Raw genomic sequence first — 22576 nt, 5'->3', positions numbered from 1 at the left:
TCCATTAGGAGGATTTTATTTGTCATCAGCTGTACAGTGTGTCATCTTCCAACATGACAAAGGTTTCTTCTGTGTTCCTGATCTTCAAAACCATTCTCTCTGAATTCTTCTGCCAAAAACAAAACGAGCAATGTGCAAACAAAAAGCAATGCTGTCGCTATGAGAACAGTCAAACATCCATCCGTCCGCCTGCAGAACAACAACATGATCGGTTGACGACAGAGCCTTTGGTCTTCCTTGTTTTACAGAATGAGATCTCAGACCACAGCAGCACATCTTACTGAAGTGTCCATTTGATATCAGTGATTTCCTCGTGTCCCTCTGTGTCCACGCTTCTGTACAGACAGTGGCCATCGAACTGATGGAAGTGGTTCAATCTAAACAACAATGACAAAAATGCCACAAAAAAAAAAAACAGCATAACCTCTTCAGAATGATGTTTTTTGTTCTAATCTTGATTCCTCCAGGAGACCTGAAGCCTGAGCTTTTGTACATCAGGGATCAGATGATTTGGAGAGAACATTCCTCCGTATCAGCTACAAATGGAAAACAAGGGAAAGCCTGAGTCCAGGCCTGAGACGGGGGAAATCCTTCTCGATTACTTTAAGTCACATATTTAGTAAAACCTTTTGTTATTACACACATGTTACAGAAGCTTTTAGAAGAGTCTCTCAGCAGATACTCAACACCCCTGTTGTTCTCTAGAGGTGACGCTAACCTCACTGAAAGCGTTCAGGAGAACAAAGAGACCAGGCTTGTGTGTCACCACTGTACTGAACCAACCGCAGAGGAAACTGTAGATGGGCCAGAAATGAAAGCAGTTCAACGGCTACGAGCGGTTCAGATTAGTGGACAGTTGAGAGGGGCTCATCTGCAGAAGGACATGGAGCACCAGCATGTTTACCGTGGAAATGAAAAGCTCAATAATGTCCCTTTCAAATCAGCCTTTTCAAAATATTAAAAAAGGAGCACCATCAATCAAAAAAAGAAAAGGCTTTATAATGCGTTTACATGCAAACCACCTGCCACAGTTGATGATCACTGATTGTGTGTGTGTGTGTGTGTGTGTGTGTGTGGACCATTTGAGTAGTAAGTATATATATATATATATATATATATATATATATATATATATATATATATATATATATATATATATATATATAAAATGGCGATAAATTATCATCCAGCAAGGGCAAATGAATAGTATTATGCATTACTCCAATAATAACAATATAGCCAATAAATGATCAGCGGACAGTAAAAAGCTAAATTGCTTTTATTGACTTAAGTGCTTTATGACCTTATTTTCAACAACAAAAAAGCGACATTATCGGTTATCGGTATCATCAATCAATATCGTGCATTCCTAGTTCCAAAACCACTATGAACTGTGACGTGAATAGATTTAAAAGGAGAAATCAGAGAGCGGCTGGTAGAACCTTGTAGAACCTTGTTGGAGTCGGCCCAGAACTCAGATGCATTGACATAATTCCATGTTAATTGGAGTATTTGGAATGTTCAAAATCACAACTATAGAACAACATTTCACCAACTGAATCAGGATCATCTGCATTTCCTCTAACCAGCAACGATGGTTCAGTTTATGTGACAAACTACCTCCTTCAACATGTTAACGATGGATGACTAATATGTTCCATCGGTGAGGGAGGAGGAGCTGACGGAGGGAAGTTTCCATTAGAACCAGGTCGGCTGCTGGATGTCACTTCTCACTGGCTTCTGTTCATTAAAATGTATCTGCTCGTGAATAAACTCTGATCACTTACATCAGTGTACAAACGCCACCATGCGGACCATGTGTTTCAACAGGCCGAGGAGGAAGATCACAGAAAAGATATACAGACGGCTGAGAGTGGTGGTATCTCAAAGTCATGTACCATATACTAGCTTTCATTAGGAAAAACTACATTTATATCTATATATACACATATAAAGGCTTGGAATTTGCAAAATCGGGTTAGTCGCAAGAAGAGCAAGCAAGTAAAAAGTGAAGGTAGATCAGATAATGTCTCCTTTTGGCAGAGCGACATGTAGAGGAGCTGTGTGTGGGTAGAGACTGACACAGGATGTGGCTTTGGGTAGAAACAAGTAGCAAAATACACAATGATTCATTCAGAAGACATTCAAACTGAAAACAGCATTAAGAGCAGAGAGAAAGTCTGTTATGAGCTTGGACGATATCTGTATATAACGTGGGATCTGCTATGGTGTGCGTGTGTGTGTGTGTATGTGTGTGTGTGTGTGTGTGTGTGTGTGTGTGAGACCCACAATCATCGGTATGCAGTTGATGGACATGGATCTGAACTTAGTGTGTGTAAATATTTACATGTGGCTTCCCTTCTTTGTGCATGGTCGTTTTTGCTGCCGCCATCTTTTTTTTGCAGCCACTTCAATGGGGGCAAAATGGCTGCCGTTAAAAGCTCACACAGATGAGATGGTACATGAGGAGAAGGCCAAGGATGTGGAAATGTTGATGCGTGTTCGCCAGTTTGTACTCATAGTCCGGCTACACGTGTGGCTGTGTGGCGAGTTCACCGGTCCATCATGCTGAGGATCATCTCTGGCGTCAGATCTCCGTTGGCGGCGGCGGCGGTTGCCGTTTCCTCGTTCACGGGCAGCTCCACAGTCTCCACCCCCTCCCCGTCTAGCTCCACCCCCTCCACGGTCAGGGCCACTCCCTGCTCCAGAGGTGTCGCTGCAGAGGTGTCGCCGTCCTCCTTCTTCACGATGATGTTCTCCACTGCTCCGGTGCTCTCATCCTCCACCTGAATGATGGCAGCAGCTGCACAACACAACAGATAATGTCAATGACAAAGTGGCAGGTGGCACATGCAACCCGTCTTTTTCATTGTTTGTACCATATGGTTTACACACAGTTTGGTCCGGTCTCTACTAATACGAGGTATCGTAGATACGATGACAGGAGGAGCATCTCAACGCTGAGAGGCTTTATCAAAGACGGCGACACGCAGATTTCTCGCCTGAGTTGAAAGATTATAACTTTGCGTTTACTTGCGTCTTTGCATTGACTTTGTATGTAATCTACTCACACGAAAAATTCTCACCTCGTTTGGTGTGACAGGTGCTATTCCTGATTACAGTACATTACGGTCATTTAGCAGACGCTTTTATCCAAAGCGATTTACAATTCAGTATCTATCTACACACCGTAGACGCAGCTACAGGAGCAATGTTTGAGGTTAAGTGTCTTGCTCAAGGACACATTGACATGAGACTAGAAGAACAGGAGCCGGGAATCGAACCACCTACCCTCTGATTGAAAGGCGACCCTGCTCTCCACTTAGCCACGGTCACCCCATGATTCATGATGGGTTTCTTCATTTCGGCTTTTTATCCAACAGATAGGGCTTAACTTGATACTTCCAGTCAGCAGGTTGACCATGACTGACTTAGGAATGTATATTAGCTGTGGTGCATGTGCATTTACAGTACTTAAATATTACATTAACTAAAAACAACCTGTGCTCCACATCAACTGGTCTAATAAATCCCGTCCGTGTTCTCACCAGAAGCAGCTGCCTTGGCGGCCACCCTGGCTGACTTGCAGGGTGTTGGAGGCTTGGGTGCGTTCTTTGGGGGTCGGCCTCGTTTCCTCTTGACCGGTGGCTCGTCGGGAGCCGGTACTGGGATGGCGGCAGGGGCCTGGTCCAGTTCCATGCTTTCTGGCTCCTCCTCTTCCTGTAGCAGTGATGCCTCTTCCTCACCGTCACCTTCACCTTCCTCCTCCTCATCATCCAATTCAGCATGATCCTCCTCCTCTGCGTCACAGAGAAACAACAGAGACGGACATCAGGTCAACTGATCAGACCAGAGCAAACATAGCACCTCTCCCACGCTTGCATACAATATCAAATTCTCACCGCTGTCATCCTCATCTCTCCTGCTCCTCATCTTCCTTTTTCTTCCTCTCCTCCCTTTCTTCGGGGGTGGGGCTCCATTCTCAGTATCCTCCACCTCACCAGTGCAGTTCTCCGAGTGGCGAGCCATGGTGTTCTACAAGAACACACTGTTAAAGAGTCTGTTTGACTTTTATAACGGGTTACTCATTAGCACCTCAGGTGCGTGACAGGGAGAAAGAGTGGCGTTACCCTGCGAGTGAAGGTCTTGCTACACTTGGGGCAGACGAAGGCGGTGGGGACAAAGTTGGGGTCGTGGTAGCGTTTGAAGTGCATGTCCAGCAGCTGCTTCTGTCTGAAGGTCTTCTCGCACTGGCTGCAGGCGTATGGTTTCTCTCCAGTGTGAGTTCGACGGTGCATGACCATGTGGCGCTCCTGGACCCAGCAGCATGCGAGACACAGTTAGAAAACACAGGTACACAGACAGTGCCACACAGTTCCTTCCGGAACCATTGGAACGGTGAGGCCAAATGTCAAAAGATGAATATGAGACAAGACATCAGCAGCTTCTATTTCCAGGTATTTGCGTCTAGATCTGTTAAGCAACTTAGAAGATGAAACCATATTTCTGAACCCATTTATTTTTAAAGTGAGTGGGCTATGTGAGCTGAGAGAAGGAGTAACATGAGTCCAGAAATATGAACACATAACACCCATTCTACACTCACTACACTTGTCTCATTCCGGAGTGACTACTAAGTCCTACTCCTCACACTCTTTTAAGCTTTTTATTCAGGAAGGCGTTTCTGACCTCGTGCTAAATCACTGTCAGCTATTTATTTTGTGTTTCTGTTCATTTACTGTTTTCTATTATGCTTATGTTTACTAGTTTTTTTATCATAGTTTGTTTTAACTATGTTTTTACTATATATTGGCTCTGTGGCACTCTGAGATTCTCTGAATGAAAAGTGCGTTACACATAAAATGCATTATTATTATTATTATTATTATTATTGTTATCAATCAGAACAAACATTGGCCATAGCCAGTACAACCATTTGGAATGTCCTGAAGAAGAAAGAAACCACTTTTATACACTTGTATATACAACAGATGTCGAACCAGTAGACCAAGGAAAACATCAGCCGTACATTTACCAACATGGTAACAGGTAAATGGATAGTTTTGTTAGGTTTTCCACTGCTACGTACACCAGCTGTACACCGTATAGCATTTAAATTAGTCTCAAGCCGCGCATGTAAAAACAAGGTGCATGCATGTCATATCAGTGCACTAATTAGGTACCGCGAGCACAAGCCTGTAACGACGCTCGACCCTCCCTCCGTGATCGCAACAGCTCAACACTCAAGTTGACTTTTGAGATCGAGGCGGAGATGTAATAGACGGTGTCCGATGTCTCCGCTGCATAATGATCATCGTACACTCGCAGAAATGTGATCATGTGAATTTGTAACTCGCGTGCTCGGAAAAATGGTCACATATACAACCACAGCCTGGAGCCCTGCGGAGACTACAGCAGAAGATGCAAACCATTCGTCAGCAATAAGACTAAAAACAGGTTCTGACAAAGAAAAGAAAAAAAAGGTTCTGGGACAAAGTTTTATGGACTAATGAGACAGAGATGAGACCAAAGTGATGGAAAGGATCATGATCCAAACACACAAGCTCATTACATTACAGTCATTTAGCAGACGCTGTTATCCAAAGCGACTTACAATTCAATATCTGTCTACCGTAGGCACAGCTCAAGGAGCAGGAGCCGGGGATCGAACCACCGACCCTCTGATTGAAAGGCGGCCCTGCTCTCCACTTAGCCATGGTCACCTGTGAAACGCTGAGGAGGTAACGTCACGGCTGCTTCTGGGACGGACTCACTGATCTACTTCTATGAGGTAACACACGATGGTAGCAGCAGAATGAACTCAGAAGTCTACAGAAATACCCTGGCTGCCATTTAAAGACAAATGCATCGTAACTGATTGGGAGATTCTTCATCATGCAGCACTACAAAGACCCAAAACACACTGCCTAAACAACCATGGGAGTTCATCGGGGGGGGGGGGGGGGGGGGGGGGGGAGCTGGAAGGTTTTAGACCAGCCGAGTCAATCTCCAGACGTAACCCTGATTGAGCGTGCACTTTACTTACTGAAGAGGATGCTCAAAACAAACAACTGAAGGGCTGTGGTTAAAGACTGGAAAAGCATCACAGAAGTTTGGTGATTTTTGGCGTGCAGACTTGATGCAGTTTTTGAAAGCAAAGAATTTGCAGCTAAATATTAAGAATGAAGCACTTTCATCTATTTTGAGTCCATCTGTTCATACACTTTTGCTCACCTGAATATTGGGTGTCCCTTTACAAAAGGTGCTATGTATTAGGTTGCTGAACAGATCTAGAAATAAAAGCTTGAATGCTAATCTCTTGTCTCATATTCATCTTTAGTTGTCTAGTTTTGGAGGGGACTGTACATCCATTCAAAATCTATTTCTTTTAAAGCCATGGTAGCGGTAATGTCCTGTGGACGGCAATGTCTGTCCATCGTTTTGGTCCAGAATTTAATATCTCTGGTACTGGATTGTGTGAGTGATACCTGACAGTCAAATGAAATGGTAAGCCAACACATGACTCCACAAAGATATTTGTATGTACACACCTGGCGGCAACAGTAGTCACACATGTCGCATTTGAACCTCTTCTCGTTCTTATGGGACTTCTGGTGCTGGATCAGGGCGTAGCGCTCGTGGAAAACGGCGTCGCAGTAACGACACTTCTTTCCAGTCTCAATGAATGAGTGCTGCTTACGAAGGTGGACACCTGGAGGAGCACACAGACGACAAAAGAAAACACAGTGAGGGAATAAAACAACATGGCAAAGTAAACCATCTCGTCTGTCTGCTAAATTTACACTGTGTGTGTGAGTGTGAGTGAGTGGGGGTATTACCCAAGTCGCTCTTGCGTGCGATGACAGTGTCACAGTGTGGACAGTGGAATTTGGCCACGTTCTCTGTGTGTTTCTGCAGAATGTGCATCTTCATGGTTCCACTCTGGGTGAATCGGGCGTGGCAGATGTAGCACTCGTACGGTTTCTCTCCTGAGAAGAGAATTGAGATGTAGACAGGTGTATCATTGTTCAATGCTATAAGTCAAGTTTATCATCTAACAGAACATTAAAAGAATACAAAAGAACCCGAAGAGGGAACAATATGCAGGAGGTATGACACACAATTTATGAATTACCCCAAAAGTATAGATTTTAACAATCCTGTATCCATCAGTATTGCTTAAAGTAAAGTATAGTTCTGTAGTTGATAACTAATGGAGTTTTTCAAAATGTTGTCAAATGATTTGATTGGGACACATTCTTTTGTAGGGGAGCTAAACATAACCTCTTTCATATGAAATATTTTAAAAACAATACTGGTCCTCTATCTCTAAAAACGGCCACCTGTTCCTCCTCGACAGCTTTAAAAGTGGAGAACAGAAGTAAAGGTGTCAATTTTACCTGAATGTGTCCTCATGTGTCTCTTCAGCTTGTATGTGTCTCTGCTGGCGTAGCTGCAAAGACTGCACTGGAATGGACGCTCACCGGTGTGGGAACGAATGTGACGCTTTAGTTTGCTCACCTACACAACATCCACACACAAACACATTTCAAAATCAACCTGCCATTATATGACAAAGTGATATTTGAATCCGCTCTGCCTGGAGTCATCCAGCAAATTGGCTCAGCTAATAGCAGAGTGTTACAAACAAGTGTAAGCTATTCTGTTGAGTTGCTCTGAATAACTTAAGTTCTCTCTAGTTAGCAGTATCAAAGTGTATATACTGGGCAGGCACTAAAATGTAATACACTGCACGTTGAAAACGTCACACAAAAACACAAGCAGACAGAAGCTGGGTTTACCTCCACACTGGCGTAGTCACACATGGAGCATTTGAAGGGTTTCTCATGTGTGTGTTTGTAGCGACGATGACGGACCAACTCTCCACTAGTCACAAAAGCCATATCGCAGTCTGTGCACTTGTGCGGACGAGTTCCTGCGTACATTGAAAACAAAGACACGTGTCAGCTTTCCTTGCTGCATGGTATTGAAAAACTCAACCACTGTTCTCTTAAAACTACTCCGACTGTTTTTATGAAGACGTGTGGTAGCGCATACCAGTGTGTGTGTTGAGATGGTTTCTGAGCAGGGTGACCGTCCTGAAGGCTCTTCCACACAGGTGACATTTGTGAGGTCTCTCATCTGTGTGGCTCTTCATGTGTCTGTCCAGGTTGGAGCGGCGAGGGCACGTGTAGCTACACAGCTCACACTGAAACGTCTTCTTCACTCCTGACACACAGCAATGACAGACACGGACCTCTCATTACATGACAGCGTTTGAACCATCACCCAGCGTTACCTAGGGTTGGGTATCTGTACTGGATTCTTTTATGGTATCGACCGAAGTAACCCAGCACTAAGTAGTATGAAAACTTCTTGTAACGGTTTTATGGCAATCACAGCAAGAGTTCTTCAGATAATGTGACGTGTGATTGGCCCAAAACCACTACAGCTACAACTCAAACTGAATACGGAGATGTCTAAACTGGCGGCTAGCAGCTAAGGGTGCAAACAGCGATAATGACGGCAACAGTGCTAACATAGGTAACAGTGTTAATCTTTGTTTTAAGTGGTATTCACTCGTATTGTCACTGAGTATGACATTTTCAAGTGGACCCCAGGAGGAATATCGGTTGTGATAGAGCAGCTAAATGAGATCTGAACTAACACATGAATTGCAATGCATTGTGGGTGTGCAGTGAGCACTGTGAACATGTTCTCTTACTGTGACAGAGTATAGAAGAGCTACCTATGATTACTATGGTTAAGAGTGGTGGGTAGAATCCAGTGGTAAGTAGCAAATGTGGTTCATATGGCAGTTTAAAAAACATTTCAAATCTTTATGAGTGGAACAAGACAACCGTGGCTGTAAGCCAAACCAACTCAGAGGAGCCAATCAAAATCAAAATAGTGTTGTGTCCATTACGCCCTCAGTCCAGCAAACAGCAGTGTCTCACCTTTCTTCTTGATCTTGGTGGGTTTGGGTGGTTTCATATTTCCCACCACTTTCTCAGCATTGACCTCAGACAGAAGGCCCTCCTGCTGTTCCTCTTCAAAGTCATAGACACTGACATCCATGTCCTTATCTCCTTCAGCGTAACGCAGACGACTCTTCTTACCCTGGACAAACAGCGAGCCATCACACTTCATGTTAAGCTGATGACAGTTAAAAGTAACAGCTTTTAGCATGTGGTAAAAAAATCCAGTTCATATACAGAGAAGAGTGTCACATCCCCGACAACAAAGAGACTGATACCACACAGCTATCTTGCCTTCTTGGTCTTCTTAAATGCTCCACATGGGGGCTGATAGTCTGGGTCTTTAGCCCAGGTCGGGTCGTCATTCAGAGGCTGAATGGGCTCCTCCTCCACTTCGTCCAGCAGCTGGTTCCCCACCTCCTCATCTTCCTCCTCTATAGGGTGGGTTTCTCCTCCCTCCTCCTGCTCCACTGTCTCCACCTCCCCGTTAGCTCCAACCTTAACCACCTACACATCAAATGCATTCATTGTCAATTCACCCCTAACACAAGTCACAGTTGCAAAAAATGTGTTGGTATTTTAAAGGCAACCAGAATAAGTCAGTTAAATAAAAACATTAATTCCTGTAATTTTAATTTGAACATGTGTGACTGCACACCGACAATCTTTACTAATACACCAGTAGTTCAAGTGTCACAATCCTCCTGCTGGGGACTGAGGTAAAAAAAAACGTATAGTCATCATAAACACACAGGTACATGCATGTCACCTCTATGTTTAACTCCTCCTCAGCTGTAGAAGCTGCTGTGAAGCGTCTCACTCAAGGACACTTGACATGCGGACAGTAGGAGCCTGCTTTTTGATCTTCTAATATTCAAACGGTTAATTAACATCTCGACTTGTTAGATTCTAATTGTTAGAATTGTAATAGCATCATTAAGTACTAAGTACTTGCAGTGAAAAAAGTGGTATCGATGCATCCCTATTTGTATCAATTGATTAATTGATCGTCTGTCTGTTTACCTGAAAGCCCTCCGGCAGCGGCAGGGTGTGGCAGATGACCGGGTCTCCGTCCTTTGGCATAGCAGTGGTGTCTACAAAGGTGCCTTGCTGCAGGGCCTCCACAGTAGTGGCAGAGACCGGCACCTGGACCAGCTGGAGCTCCCCGAGACCCAGAGCCGCCTGCTCCTCCATGTTCACCACCTAAGAACGAGGGGACCCGAGGTCAGCACCCACCAGACAGCGATACAAGAGGAAAGAACTGGAGGGTTCTATCACGTGCAATGGCTCCAGAGGAGCGCCTACCTGTAGAGTGATGATTTGAGTCTGGTCCACGGTTGTTACAGTTGCTTGGTGAGCGGCACCCGCCACCCCTCCGACGACACCCATGGTCGTTGATCCGCCCACTGTAGCATCTATCACCTGCAAATCAACTCCATTTTAATGTTGGGCAGAGCTACATACTCCAGCAGGGACAGTTCAAGCTGAGAGTGACATCCAAACAATCTTTCTTTAGAGACCAGGCCTGCTTCCTGCTTTGGCTGCCAGGTCTGGACATAAAACGCAAAGCTCTTGACAGTGAGCTTACCTCAGTCTTCATCTGCAACAGGGTGGGATCCAGTGAGTCCATAACCATCATTTCAACCCCGGCTCCACCGTCCACACCAACCCCCACCCCAGCATCCATCAGCTGCTGCCGAGCGGCTGCTACCATTGCGTCCCCGTGACCTGAAACACAACATTGCGGGGAATACAACATTTAACCACATTTTCCACAGAAACTTGCAATAATCATTTCTACTTTCACTGGAAATCTACCCCTCTGTGCTCTTTTTACATGCGGGACCATTTCATGTGCAATTAGTAAGAACCTTGTTCCAGGCCTCCTGCTTGTCCCTCCACCACGCCCCCGGCTTCTGCAGCTTGCTGGAGGAGGTCAGCCACCATGGCATCCTGGCTGTGAACGGCCTGGATGGAGGGGAAGTCTTTGTGCGAGTCCTCCACCACCCCTACACCCTCTGTTGGCCCTCCGTCCATGCTGGGTAGGAACTGAAATATGTGGAAACAAAAATGATCTAGCAGTGTATTCCACCATTTTCTGGCTTTTGAAGCCATCAACTGGAAACATGTTTGCTCTATTACAGTGGGGTTCAGTCTTACACCATTTACCTGCAACTCACCATGAAACAGATACCTGATTAGGGTAAAAAAACAAAAACACAGCACTGGAGAGAAAACTACCTCATCTTATCACAATAAAAACCTTCAGACCCTTTCATCACACAAGACTGTAAACCAACGTGACAAACTCCCAACATGGAGCTGACCGTTGACTTTATCTGTCTGGTTCATGTCGGTGCTGAGAAGGGTTAAACATTTGCAATTTAACTCAAATTCAAAAACCCTCAGGAACCTGAGATTGTTTCTGACGATGGTCGTAGCCCTACTTCTAGTGTGGTCTGACCAAACGACCATGATATTCAATTTACTATGACAAAGTATTAACCCACTGAACCGTTTTTTTGCTCCTGTCACACCGGTGTTGGTCTCAGCCGAGATAATCATGGCTTCCCCGAGGCGCTTGTGGAGCGTCTAGTTAAAGCAAACGGGTTTATTTGTGGCGAGATTCTAAATGAGACATCAGAGATGTTGTTGATGAAATATCACAATTTGAGCTTCGTTTCGGCTGCTTTCTCTGACGGAAGCGTTAGTCACACATGACAAAAATCGGATGAAAATCTGACGAGTATGACTACTTTCACAGCTTCTGGCTGTGATAAACGGTGTAGCTGGGCGACTGTAGCTCAGTGGTAGAGCAGGGTCGTCCTTCAATCAGAGGATCGATCCTCGGCTCCGCTAGTCCACATTGATGTGTCCTTGGGCAAGACACTTAAACCCAAATTGCTCCCGCAGTATGTGAATGGGTGTTAATGATTACATAGTCCTGATGAACAAGCGGCACTTTGCATGGTAGCCCCTGTCATCAGTGAATGAATGGTTGAATGATGACATATAGTGCTTTGAGTGGTCCTAAGACTAGAAAAGAGAAACACAAGTAGAGTCCATTTAGCTTAGGAGATTGTTTAAAGAAAACATTCTTCTCCATCCCGCCTGCAGGTTTTGGGGTTCAGAGGGTTAAAAAAAACAGCATATAGTCACAATTGAGAAGCTGGAACTGGAAATGCTTTCTGCTTAAATGATTAATTATCAAAATGTTAATAAACTAATTGTTTCAGCTCTAATACTCTTATGTAAGGACAGAACTGCTAATAGTATGTTATGAAAAAGAGCGCATCAAAACAATCTCAATCATTGGCTAGTGTATTTTCATCTAATAGATATGAAAGAATTGCAATATGATTTGTACACACACCATTATGTGACTAGAATCATTCTGTTCATGAATCAAATCCTGAATTCCGGGGAAAGAGTGATACATTACCAGCAAGTAATGCTGCTGAGTGTGGTTTATTGTCAGGAGTTAAATGCAAAACCGACAGAGCTTAGTTCTGCTCTATGTGCAACTGCCTTGAATCTACTGCTGAAAAAAAGGTGTTTGAGTGTGACATGTTTCAAACAGCCCATTGTTGTAAATACGTTGCCACTGAACACTACTAGTGTTACCTGGAATAGCAACGATAAATTAACTGTTTTCATGCTTTCTGTAGGCCGGGCTGCAGCATGCAGGGTTGTGATACAGCTGCTCTCCCCTTTGCTTTGCTGCTGAGCTTTGCTGAACCAAATGCCTGTCTGCTACCTGACTGTCCCTGTCAACCTGAAGGAGGGAAGAGGGAAATGTTACACAGCTGCACTGATACACCCAGATGTTTCCTGAACGCACAGACACAATGACTTTAACAGCCTACACACCTCTGACAATGTTAACTGTTCAAAATAATTTGAAAGCCTGTGGTTGAATAACACCATTTGTAAACCCGGGAGGGGAAAACGGCATGAGGAATTCATGCAAACACGTAGAACAGGTTATGCCCAAACAAACTGTTTTTGTCAGTTCAAAGCAGAAAACGGTGCGACACTCAGCACCGATGCTTTTTCTTCAACTGCTGAAAGTAGTTTCATAAACAGTGTGGGACATGACATAAACACTGTGGAAGGCTCTACACTTGTCTGATAAGTAACAAGACATTGCAATAGAGAGAGCAGTGTTCGACTGTTAAACGTTCCTCTTTGTATGTATCTTGGTCACAAAGACTCACAAAAGCTGTTTTTCGAAGGTTTCGTACAAGATAAGAATCTTTAAAGCTGAGCTTTTTTTTTTTGCCCTAGGGTTTATAAATATTGATTAACCACAGGCCTTGAAATCATGTCTGAACATTTCACAAGCTCTAAATCATATATATGATTTTGGTCTGTGCTGAATTGCCACACATTCACAGTGGTCCAATAATTGCTCTGTGTCTCAACTGTGTACAATTTAACAAAACAACGATTGAACTCTTTGACCATGACTGCCTCATTTACCACTATATGCCAAAAACAGCAACATGACTTATATTTTGGATAATGTGACTATTTTCTTTAACAACCACAGTAACTAATGACATAAACTCGGAAAGTAGTCAACTCATTTGTTTTAAATACCACAGCTGCATTCTGGTCTTAACCGACTGTACACAAACGACTGTGAATGTAAACTGTACAGCAGTACTGAAGTGGAGCAGCTGTATGGCCGTGTTTGTGAGAACATCTGCTTGTTTGCACGTTACCGTGTTCACTTGTCTTAATGGTACTTAATGGTGGAAGCCGAGAAGGCTCTTGTAAAGGCCTTCATAGATGCTTTGCAACACATTTACCACAACAAGGCGACGGCACTGAGCCGTCGCCCCCTTGCCCGGCTTTTCTATAGCGGTATTTTTGTAGCTCTCCAAGCCGAATCGTAGAGGGAGCTCTCTGCTATAACATACATCTGTAATGCTCAAGGTGGGCTTAGAATAGAGAGACAAGCGGGCAGCGGGTGCAACAACAACTGCCAAATCCGACCACAGCACCGTCACGGAAAAGGGAACAGAAATGCGATATTTGACCGTGGAAGAGGGCTGGTTTCGGTGGAAACACGCGTCGTGTGCTTGGTCTTAAGAGAACCGGTGGCCGCTGTGATCTCAGTTTTACTCGAATGCCTCGTCATTCTCTTCGCTGGCCCGAGCAGAACTCTCCGCGTATTTACTGCGCAACCAGAAAGGCGTTTTGAACCGACTTAAATTTCAGTAAAAGTAAGGACAGATGCGACCACCAGCTCGGTTAAACGATATACTAAATCGATGTTTTAATGTGGTTTCTTGTTGGGATTGCAGCACTTTCAACAGTCAAACGTAACGCTACGACGGGAGAAGGGCCTAGCTTCTGTGCAAACCTAGCTAACGCTAGCTGTGGGCTAACGTGAGTCGCAACATTGGTTTAAGTTAGTATAAAACATGCTACAACGTGGAGTCACTCGAGTATCATAACATACTACGCGGCTGTTTGCGTGCACGCCCGTAGTAATGTCATCGTACATTTAGGGATGTGAATGTGTGTGTCACACCTGGCGTATATTAGCTAATGCTAACAAGCTAACGTTTGCTAAGGGCGATAACTTAAACCCGCCAGTTTCCATGTCGTCAAGGCTGTAAAGACGGGAAACAAAGAAGCGAGAAAATGGACGCCTCGGCCTAAACTCTCCAACCAAATCGTCGAAGTATTCGTAAGTTATCATCGACGATATTCTGACAGATGCGTGTAAAATACAGCGGGTTGTGTGTACATTTATGACTACTTGGGTTATTTAAACGTATTTTGACGGGGTTTTCGATAACGATAGAGGGAGACAAACACTCTCCGACGAGCTGCCGGACCCAGAGCCCCATCGTGACACCTAGAGGCCGATTAAAGATCCTGCAAACTCCCCCCTTATCAGAAAAGTAGTGATACTTTACCTCTTTTTTCTGTGTTTCCCTCCCCGTTTAACTCGACCGAAAACAGAGAGCCTGTGCTACAAAGTTTAACACGCTGGTGAGAAATGCAGGCTTCTTCGCAGTTTGTTTTAATCCCTCTCTCGCTTTAGCAGAGTAGCCTCTGCCACAAAATGGCAGTTGTGAGCTCAGTGCGCCTGTGCGGCCGCTGGGGGGTGGTGTCGAAGCTGCTGTAGAGCCCCTGATTGGCCAGGAGGGGCGCCCCGTTGGATACATTGAAGCTCATTCATCACAATGTTAGGATCGATGCTTCTCTCAGGACTCTCGGAGATATGTCAAAGGCTACATTGGAATTAGGCATAACAAGTACAAACGTTGTAAGATATGAGTTCATTTCAAATAAAACAATGTATTTAAAGTGACCTGAGTGCATCTGTTTAATGCACAGTATCAAGTTGTGGTTAATACTGTAGCAGTTGACTTACTGTGTACCATAAAGTAACATCTATCAGTCACAGTGCATGTTTGCCCAAAATTAAAGTGAAAGCATGACCAGGAAACCAAAAAGTGCACAGAAATATGAATAGACTGCCTTTAAAAGGGTTGAGTGTACAATCAGTTATGTCCATCAATTATTAATCAACGCACCAATGACGGCTCATGGTCCTCCTAAATGTACCTGCACGTCTGAGCTGAGGTATTCTGTGCTCTGTTTCATGAGAACCGTACGCTGTTACAGCTGCTGTCTCATCACAGTTTCAGAAGAGGTCAAGTCTGCTGATGCCCTCACCTAAAACAAGTGTCTGACTGATCTGAATCCCCCTAACCTGGAGGACGCACAGGGCACTTCTACGACTGAGTATTGATGTTATTTGCGCGCGCGCGCGCGCGTGTGCGTGTGTGAGAGAGAGAGAGAGAGAGAGAGAGTGAGCAGCTCACTGTATAATTAACAAATCCAATGGCACATGGGACAATCTTTAAACACATTTTAATATTTTGTATATGTTTGACACCAGAATGCCTGGAAATATATTTTAGAAAAGAAAAAGAAAAAGAAAAAAAATATAACATTCCATTTCCAATGCTGCACAATGTATCCAGATTGTGGGGGGAAATATAAAGTGTGCTGCAGTGTTTTTTTTCACTTCTTCATTCTTAAATAAAGTATATCTATCTCTTATTGCATCTCTGTTACTATCAAACCTCAAGGCACTTAAAGCACTGAGATGCAGATTGCTGCTGTCCTTAAGAAACTCCGAGTGTAAATACATTTAACACAGTGGAAGCCATCATATATACATACACAGTCCTATGTCGTGATTCCAGTGACACTGCAGCCTGATGCTTATCATATGCTGTAGTATTGAACACAATATACAGCTAGCTAGTTGTCTGATCACCCCTCACTTCTAACATCTGAATGTCAGTTCTTTTTTTAGCAACAAGACAGTACACCAGTAAGTCATAATGCATCTATGATGCATGAAATTGGATTAGGGCTAGTGAGGAAAATCTGTTCCGAAATGAATACCTGAATACTAATTCAGAGTTTATGGAGAATTCTTTCATTTCTGATTTTACATTTTTCTGCCAAAATCCTGATATTTTGTATCTTATGTCTCATTAATAGGAGTAGGGCGGCCCCCTCTTAGTTAATTAGTCGACTAATATCTCTTCAGTTGATTCTCAATGTTTTTTTGTATGCTGAATGACTTCAAAGGAACTAATGAGCAAACACAATGTGTTGCTCAGTAACAGGGTTGGCACATTGTTTATTAGGAACCTGAGCCCTCCTGCTTGTTCCATTTGCATAATCTACACCAATTCTAGCTACTGTATTGAGTATGTGGAATATGCACATCATTCTGCAGAACAAACTGAAATGGAAATAACAGAGGACCACCACAGCTGTCATAACTCCTCCAGTGGAACATGAACCAAATAGCATGGATCCATCAGTTATATGTAGAGCTATATCAGTCATCAATGCAACATGTTTACATGATAACATTAGCATACAGTATGAGACTGGACACAGAAAATAAAAAAGGCAACATCAAAGTCAGCAGTGTGGAACAAATGAAACGGTTACAATAAACCAGATGAATGGAGTCACCGGGGCCAGACAGCCAACTCTAAAAAATGACACCAGAGTTTTTGCATCTTTTTTTTTTTACCCGTTTACTAAGAACCACGTTGTTGACCTCACGCCGGCAGTTTTCCCCAGCTTGTGTTGTGCATTTTTGTATACTGTATCAGTTATGTGATGCAGGAATGAGTCCTAAACGATTACTTAATATCTCATAATTACAAGCTCTTAAGAAAAAATCTCAAAAAATGAGGTCCTACATCTGAATTATGAAGAAATCCTCATGTTGTTATGAGGTTGTCATCTCATAATTACAGCTCTTGTAATTATGAGTTATGGGGTCATAATTACAAGAAGTACATGCTGTTATTATGAAATACTGAGTCAAAATGATAAAATACTCATCTTGTAATTATGTGGTCCATAATCACACAATAAGGCCTTTAATGTGTTCCTTGGTGAGTGCAATGGGCTTACTTTGGGAAATGGTCAGCAGCGGTGTAAAGACTTTAGTACATCATTTGTAGTAGGTGGCATAAACATGCAAAAACACTGGCATGGCCCTTTAATAATTATGATTATTCCTATTAATCATAATTAACGTTTTAGGATGTCAACGTGAACGCAACAGAGGCTAATGTAAATTCTTGTTTTTGAAATCTTTAGTTTGAGTCTGAGGTTCAACTGTTATTGATGTGTATTTAAAGAGAACTGATCCCAGACCTGGATGGACCGTTCTATCTCTACCCAGTAATCTGCCCCCCCCCCCCCACCCACAGCAGTCTGTGACAGGAATACAAGTATTCAGTGCCTCCAAACAGAGCGTCGCCCCTTTAACAGCAGATATGTTCAGAGGTTCAGTCAGTCAATGAATAGAAGAGTAAAAACACAGCTTATAAAACAAAGTATACATTTACAAATGAAGACTCTGTTAAGATTTAAAAACAAAACAATTTACAATCACAGAAAACTGAATTCAAGTGGCATAGAGTCATATATGTATTTCCATAAAGAATAAGATATGTCATTATTATAAACAGTAATGGCACTGAATCGCTGAAACCATTCTCTGTGCAGAAGCAGCTTCACACCTTTCCTACAGTCTCAAGCAGAACTACAATGTGAGCTGTGCTTTTTCATCCGTTGCCAATAATATTGTCAGCGTTCCACATGAAGGCCTGTGAGTCAGTCCAAAGACTTCATTCGTTTTACAGCAGTAGAAGTGTTTGGAGCTGTTGAACCCGCATTAACATGTCACCCAGAGCGGAGCAGTGAAGCCCCATCACAGCAGGCTTCACGTATATGTTCCCATCATATCAACAACACAGTCCTATGACCTGCAGGACTCTCCAAAGTCAACCTCCAAGTCAAGAGTTCGATGCCCGCTGTGATGCGACGCGCTCAGTAGGAACGAGTACTGCTTTGGTTTTTCAAGATGCATTCCATACTTGCATTTCCTGAAGCCTCATGTTGACGCTTTTACAGCATCTGAAACCCCCAACACGTCAGATCCTTTTAGTGCTGAGAGCCCCACCCTCCTCACTCAGTGATTGGCCAGGCGGTTTGGGGGTGTGGCAGTAGGCGACGTTTGAACGTTTCTGTCAAGCTCTCACAAACAGGTGCGACACCTCCTCATTCATTGTGTCTAAACAGAGAGGGACGATTAAACCAGTAGGAGGCTGTGACGGCAGGCTTTTCACTCCACCTTCTGGTGAGAAGTAATACTTTTACCTTTAGATGTAGTCAGACGACACCTTGCATAAACTAGTTTGATTGAGGTGCGAGTGCAGTCGAGCCATGATGAACAATGATTACAGCCACCAATAACTCCTCAGTCTAAAAACTTTTTTAGGAATTATGTTTTAAGGTTGACCGTCCATACCAAGCCCCCAGGAAGAGTGCCGTGCTTTGAAGCTAATTTTACAAAGTGGCTAAACTTTGGAATTGCAACGTCTGGGTTATGTGATGCCATGAGGCCCAAAAATCTCTTTCTCATAGACTTGCATTGAAAAAGAGACGTCTGCAAATCAGCGCATAGTTTTTTTCTTTAAGGTAAATCAAGTTCCCAGTGCAAACACTTAGTGCTTAGTTAAGTCATTAGGTTCTAAAAGTTGTAAAATGCACTAATAGCTGAATCCAGAGTTATTGTTCATTCATGTGGAGGCCTGAGACCGCTAGGAGGCGGGGTTAAAGGTTAAAGGGAACGCTAGTGCACCTGCTCTCCGGGTTCACTGATGTGGAAGATCCACACAACGTTATTTGATTCTTCTACTTGGAAGTCTAATTTTTTTTGGCTTCCACTTTCATAGGAATGAACGGAGCCCCGCCTCCAACGCTTTTTCCAGTTCTGCCTGTCTGTCTGTCTGTCTGTCTGTCTCAGTCTCAGTCTTGTGGACGCATTAGCTCAGGAACACCTCGAGGATGAACTGATTAGAATTTGGTGGTCAAAGGTCGCTGTGACCTCACAAAACACATCATATGCAAATTAGGACAATTTTCCACAAATATCTAACAGGATGAAATGATGAAATTTTACACAGACATGGAACCACTACAACTTGAGTGGTTGGCGGACGTATACAACCGTGAGGCGATAATTCTAGTAAAAATGAATCAGAACCTATCTTTTTATGAATACTTCAGAGTGATGCTTCAGTATGGATCCTAATGAGTTCACAAAGTCAGAAATTGATATGTATGTAGTTCAGAATATCTATATTTTGAGAACAAAGCAATACTCTCTCTTATTTAAGTGAGTCCATCACAGCGTTTTATGCACCAGTGAAGTGGTTCCTGTGGTGAAGTTTTCATTGCAGTGTTGCAGGTCAGTGCTGTAGTACTCGGAGTCTGGTCTCAGTCCTAATTCTACAGTCCTAGCTTATACTATTGCATAAATACTGTGCAAGAATACAATGTTTCTAATACTATGCGATTTCTAGGAGCAGTAATCACAAATCACGGTTGGCAAACAATGCAACAGTTCGGCAGATTTAAAAAAGAAAAGAAAAGAAAAAAAAAAGGGCACCGTTTTCCTTTCTGGTCAAGGTCTCGACTTGGTTTCATTTGGACTCGGCCTTGACTCTAGCACTACAGACTACAGCACGGTGCAGGTCACCACCGCCGTCTGGCAAAAGATGAAACCAGCAAGCATAAGCAGAGAGCCAGTGTTTTTTTAGTAAAGGCAGAGCTGTATGAGAAGAGATGTTCAGTTTGCAGGCATGTCCGTCTGGAGCTGGATTGTTCAAAAACGTTTTTTTAGCCTAACCTGGAGACATCAGAATCTCAGGTCTTAAGAGAAGTGGTTTAATGTAAGGGTCGGGGTACAGTGGAGTATTTACTCTACGTATGCCCACTGGTTCACCAAGGAGAGAGTAATAAAACGCATACAAGAAGCTCAACATTCTGGCAACTTCGTAGGCCGTGAAAGTGTGAATCATCAGACAAAGTGACTTGGAATAGCTCTCTAGACTTTTGCCAACATATTTGGATTTGTGTCTGAGACAGTGATGAATGAGTTTCTCAGCATCCCCTCCATCCTTCTACTCCTCCCTCCATCCTTCTGTTCAAGCCTGCTCACATTGTACATTCTTCCCGACAGTTACAGTCCAACTGAGTAGTTAGCACACGTTGATGAACACACACACACACACACACACACACACCGGTGTGTTTGTAGCTCACTGACTTTAAATGTCTGCCCAGTGTAAAGTAGAGTTGCTGTTCTCCATGTGAGTATTATTGCAACCTCTCCAACAGTGTATATACTGTATATGTGTTTCAGTGGTAGTAGTGGTGTGTGTGTGTGTGTGTGTGTGTGTGTGTGTGTGTGTGTGTGTGTGTGTGTGTGTGTGTGTGTGTGTGTGTGTGTGTGTGTGGTGTTAGAAAGCGGTGCTGGCCATGCTTCCTGGAGCGAAGAGCCTCGGTATGCTGTCCTGAGACGTCTCCACGTGTCTGTAGGCCATCTTCCCTTCCTCACCTGCTCCACGCAAATTTAATGAAGAACAAAAAAAAAAAAAAAAAGAAGGAAAGTGGGATGAAAGAATGGACACATGAATGAGTGAATGCGTTGATCCGCTCCACAGACATTTGTGTTGGACAAAGTTAAATGGTGGAAAACATGTAAGATGTATGTTTCTTATTTCTACCTTAATTATGGTCTTATGAAAAAAATGGAAAAAGGATGAAAAAAAAATACAGAAAAGCAATTATAGTTTGAGTAAATGTAAAGTGCATTATTCTATCTAGATAATACATATCTATGTCTGAATCAACACCAGTGATGTTTAGCTGTCATTCTAAGGAACGGGAGGATTATTATTACCGAGCACTAGCAGCGCTTGTTTGGCAGCATCTCGGACTTCGTCCTTGTCCGTCCGACAAAGATACACCAACTGGTCAATACTCTCTTTGGCCTGGAACCACAACAGGTGGAATACAGTGGTCAGCGTGATGAGGACATATTACACGTGAACAGATGTAGATAACAGCTGTATGTGTTCGTACCTTGAGACAAGCTAAGGCCTTGCATCCGCACACTCTGGTGTCCGCGTCCGGGTCTTCCAGCAGCTCCAAACAGCTGACCAAAGCCTGAGGAGGAGGATGGACTACAGGTCATTATGTACTTCTGGATCTCCTGATGAAAAAACACTTCAAAGATAGGAGAGATGGATTCCTATCCTATCTCAGACCTCCTATCAGAACTTCAGAACTCCTAAGTGTAACGGTAAACTTGATCCATGCCTGTATCTATGTGTAGAATGAACACCACACTGTAGTGCATCAGTGATCTGTGTGACCACTGGCAGAGCCAGTAGTCCGGTTTCAGACATGGGAAGTTTCTGTAGTGAGGCACAGCTGTTCGTGGAATGTTTTTGCCTTGTTGAAGCTTTTACGATTGGAGCCCAATCAATATTTTCTTCAATCTATCTATTTTTAACAGTATTGCTTTATATGCAGACTGATAATAAGTGATGTCAGTAAAGACAAGGCAAAAATAACATGCGTGCTGAAATTTAGATAGTGTCACATTTACTCTGTAAAATGTTCCACTCGTTAGATGTCCTGCTTACAAGTCATAAAATGTATATAAATATTCAGTCACATCAATATGCCACTGACTCATGGTTATAAAAAGGACTAACATTAAAATCAAAGTTATCAGAATGATATTAACACAGAAGTTGACCATTAAAGGGGACATATAATGAAAAACTCTTGTGTGTATCCTACCAACCCACAAACTGTGAAATAAGACAACCCAGGTGGTGTTCATGCCCTGACCAGAAAACATGTGATTCAACAAGCCACCATTAGAATATACCGCCCTCCACCTGAGTATCTCCAGCCACAGCTTGAGAACTACCGTTATAAAAGTCTCATCTCATCTTCAACCTCTTATCCGGAATCGGGTCGCGGGGGCAACACCTCCAGCAGGGGGACCCCAAACTTCCCTTTCCCGGTGCCACATCAGCCAGCTCTGACTGGGGGATCCCGAGGAGCTCCCAGGACCAGTTTGGAGATATAGTCCCTCCACCTGGTCCTGGGCCTCCCTCGGGGTCTCCTCCCAGCTGGCCGTGCCTGGAACACCTCCCTTTATACCG

At 43.5% G+C, this 22576-nt stretch overlaps 2 protein-coding genes across 6 annotated transcripts in view; both read right to left on the bottom strand.

Moving 5' to 3' along the window:
• Window positions 1–15220, bottom strand: LOC137881198 (transcriptional repressor CTCF-like). Of its 2 annotated transcripts, XM_068723005.1 has the most exons (17): window positions 14912–15220; window positions 12603–12753; window positions 10850–11027; window positions 10567–10706; window positions 10284–10400; window positions 10002–10181; window positions 9273–9485; window positions 8958–9120; window positions 8059–8229; window positions 7803–7936; window positions 7401–7521; window positions 6840–6989; window positions 6552–6712; window positions 4131–4313; window positions 3903–4035; window positions 3549–3800; window positions 1–2803 (listed from the first exon to the last, which is right to left on the bottom strand). In XM_068723005.1, the coding sequence occupies exons 2-17, from the start codon at window positions 12633–12635 to the stop codon at window positions 2553–2555; spliced, it is 2580 nt and encodes an 859-aa protein (XP_068579106.1). In that variant the 5' UTR covers window positions 12636–12753; window positions 14912–15220; the 3' UTR covers window positions 1–2552. The 2 variants fall into 2 exon arrangements, with proteins under 2 accessions (XP_068579106.1, XP_068579107.1); XM_068723006.1 differs by lacking the exon at window positions 12603–12753.
• A 638-nt stretch (window positions 15221–15858) lies between these two features.
• LOC137881197 (rho family-interacting cell polarization regulator 1-like) overlaps window positions 15859–22576 on the bottom strand; it is a 69038-nt gene continuing 62320 nt past the window's right edge. For all 4 annotated transcript variants that reach the window (XM_068723002.1, XM_068723003.1, XM_068723001.1 and 1 more), the window contains exons 22-24: window positions 21480–21563; window positions 21298–21388; window positions 15859–20952 (exon numbers count right to left, since the gene is read on the bottom strand). In XM_068723002.1, coding sequence (XP_068579103.1) covers window positions 20855–20952; window positions 21298–21388; window positions 21480–21563 — 273 coding nt within the window. In that variant the 3' untranslated portion in view covers window positions 15859–20854. The remainder of the gene's footprint in view (window positions 20953–21297; window positions 21389–21479; window positions 21564–22576) is intronic.

Source organism: Cebidichthys violaceus, unplaced genomic scaffold, assembly GCF_023349555.1.
Source record: "Cebidichthys violaceus isolate CVI_PGR_0920_01 unplaced genomic scaffold, fCebVio1.0.p SCAF_3, whole genome shotgun sequence".
Taxonomy (NCBI): Eukaryota; Metazoa; Chordata; class Actinopteri; order Perciformes; family Stichaeidae; genus Cebidichthys; species Cebidichthys violaceus.
This window is presented reverse-complemented; position numbering and strand designations above follow the sequence as displayed.

Coding starts and splice junctions, on each gene's coding strand:
- LOC137881198 (XM_068723005.1), bottom strand. CDS start 12,635: ATGAAAACAGTTAATTTATCGTTGCTATTCCAG. Junction 9,486..10,001: donor CGCTGCCGGAGGGCTTTCAG/GTAAACAGACAG, acceptor TTTGATGTGTAG/GTGGTTAAGGTTGGAGCTAA. Junction 7,937..8,058: donor CCATCTCAACACACACACTG/GTATGCGCTACC, acceptor CAATGTACGCAG/GAACTCGTCCGCACAAGTGC.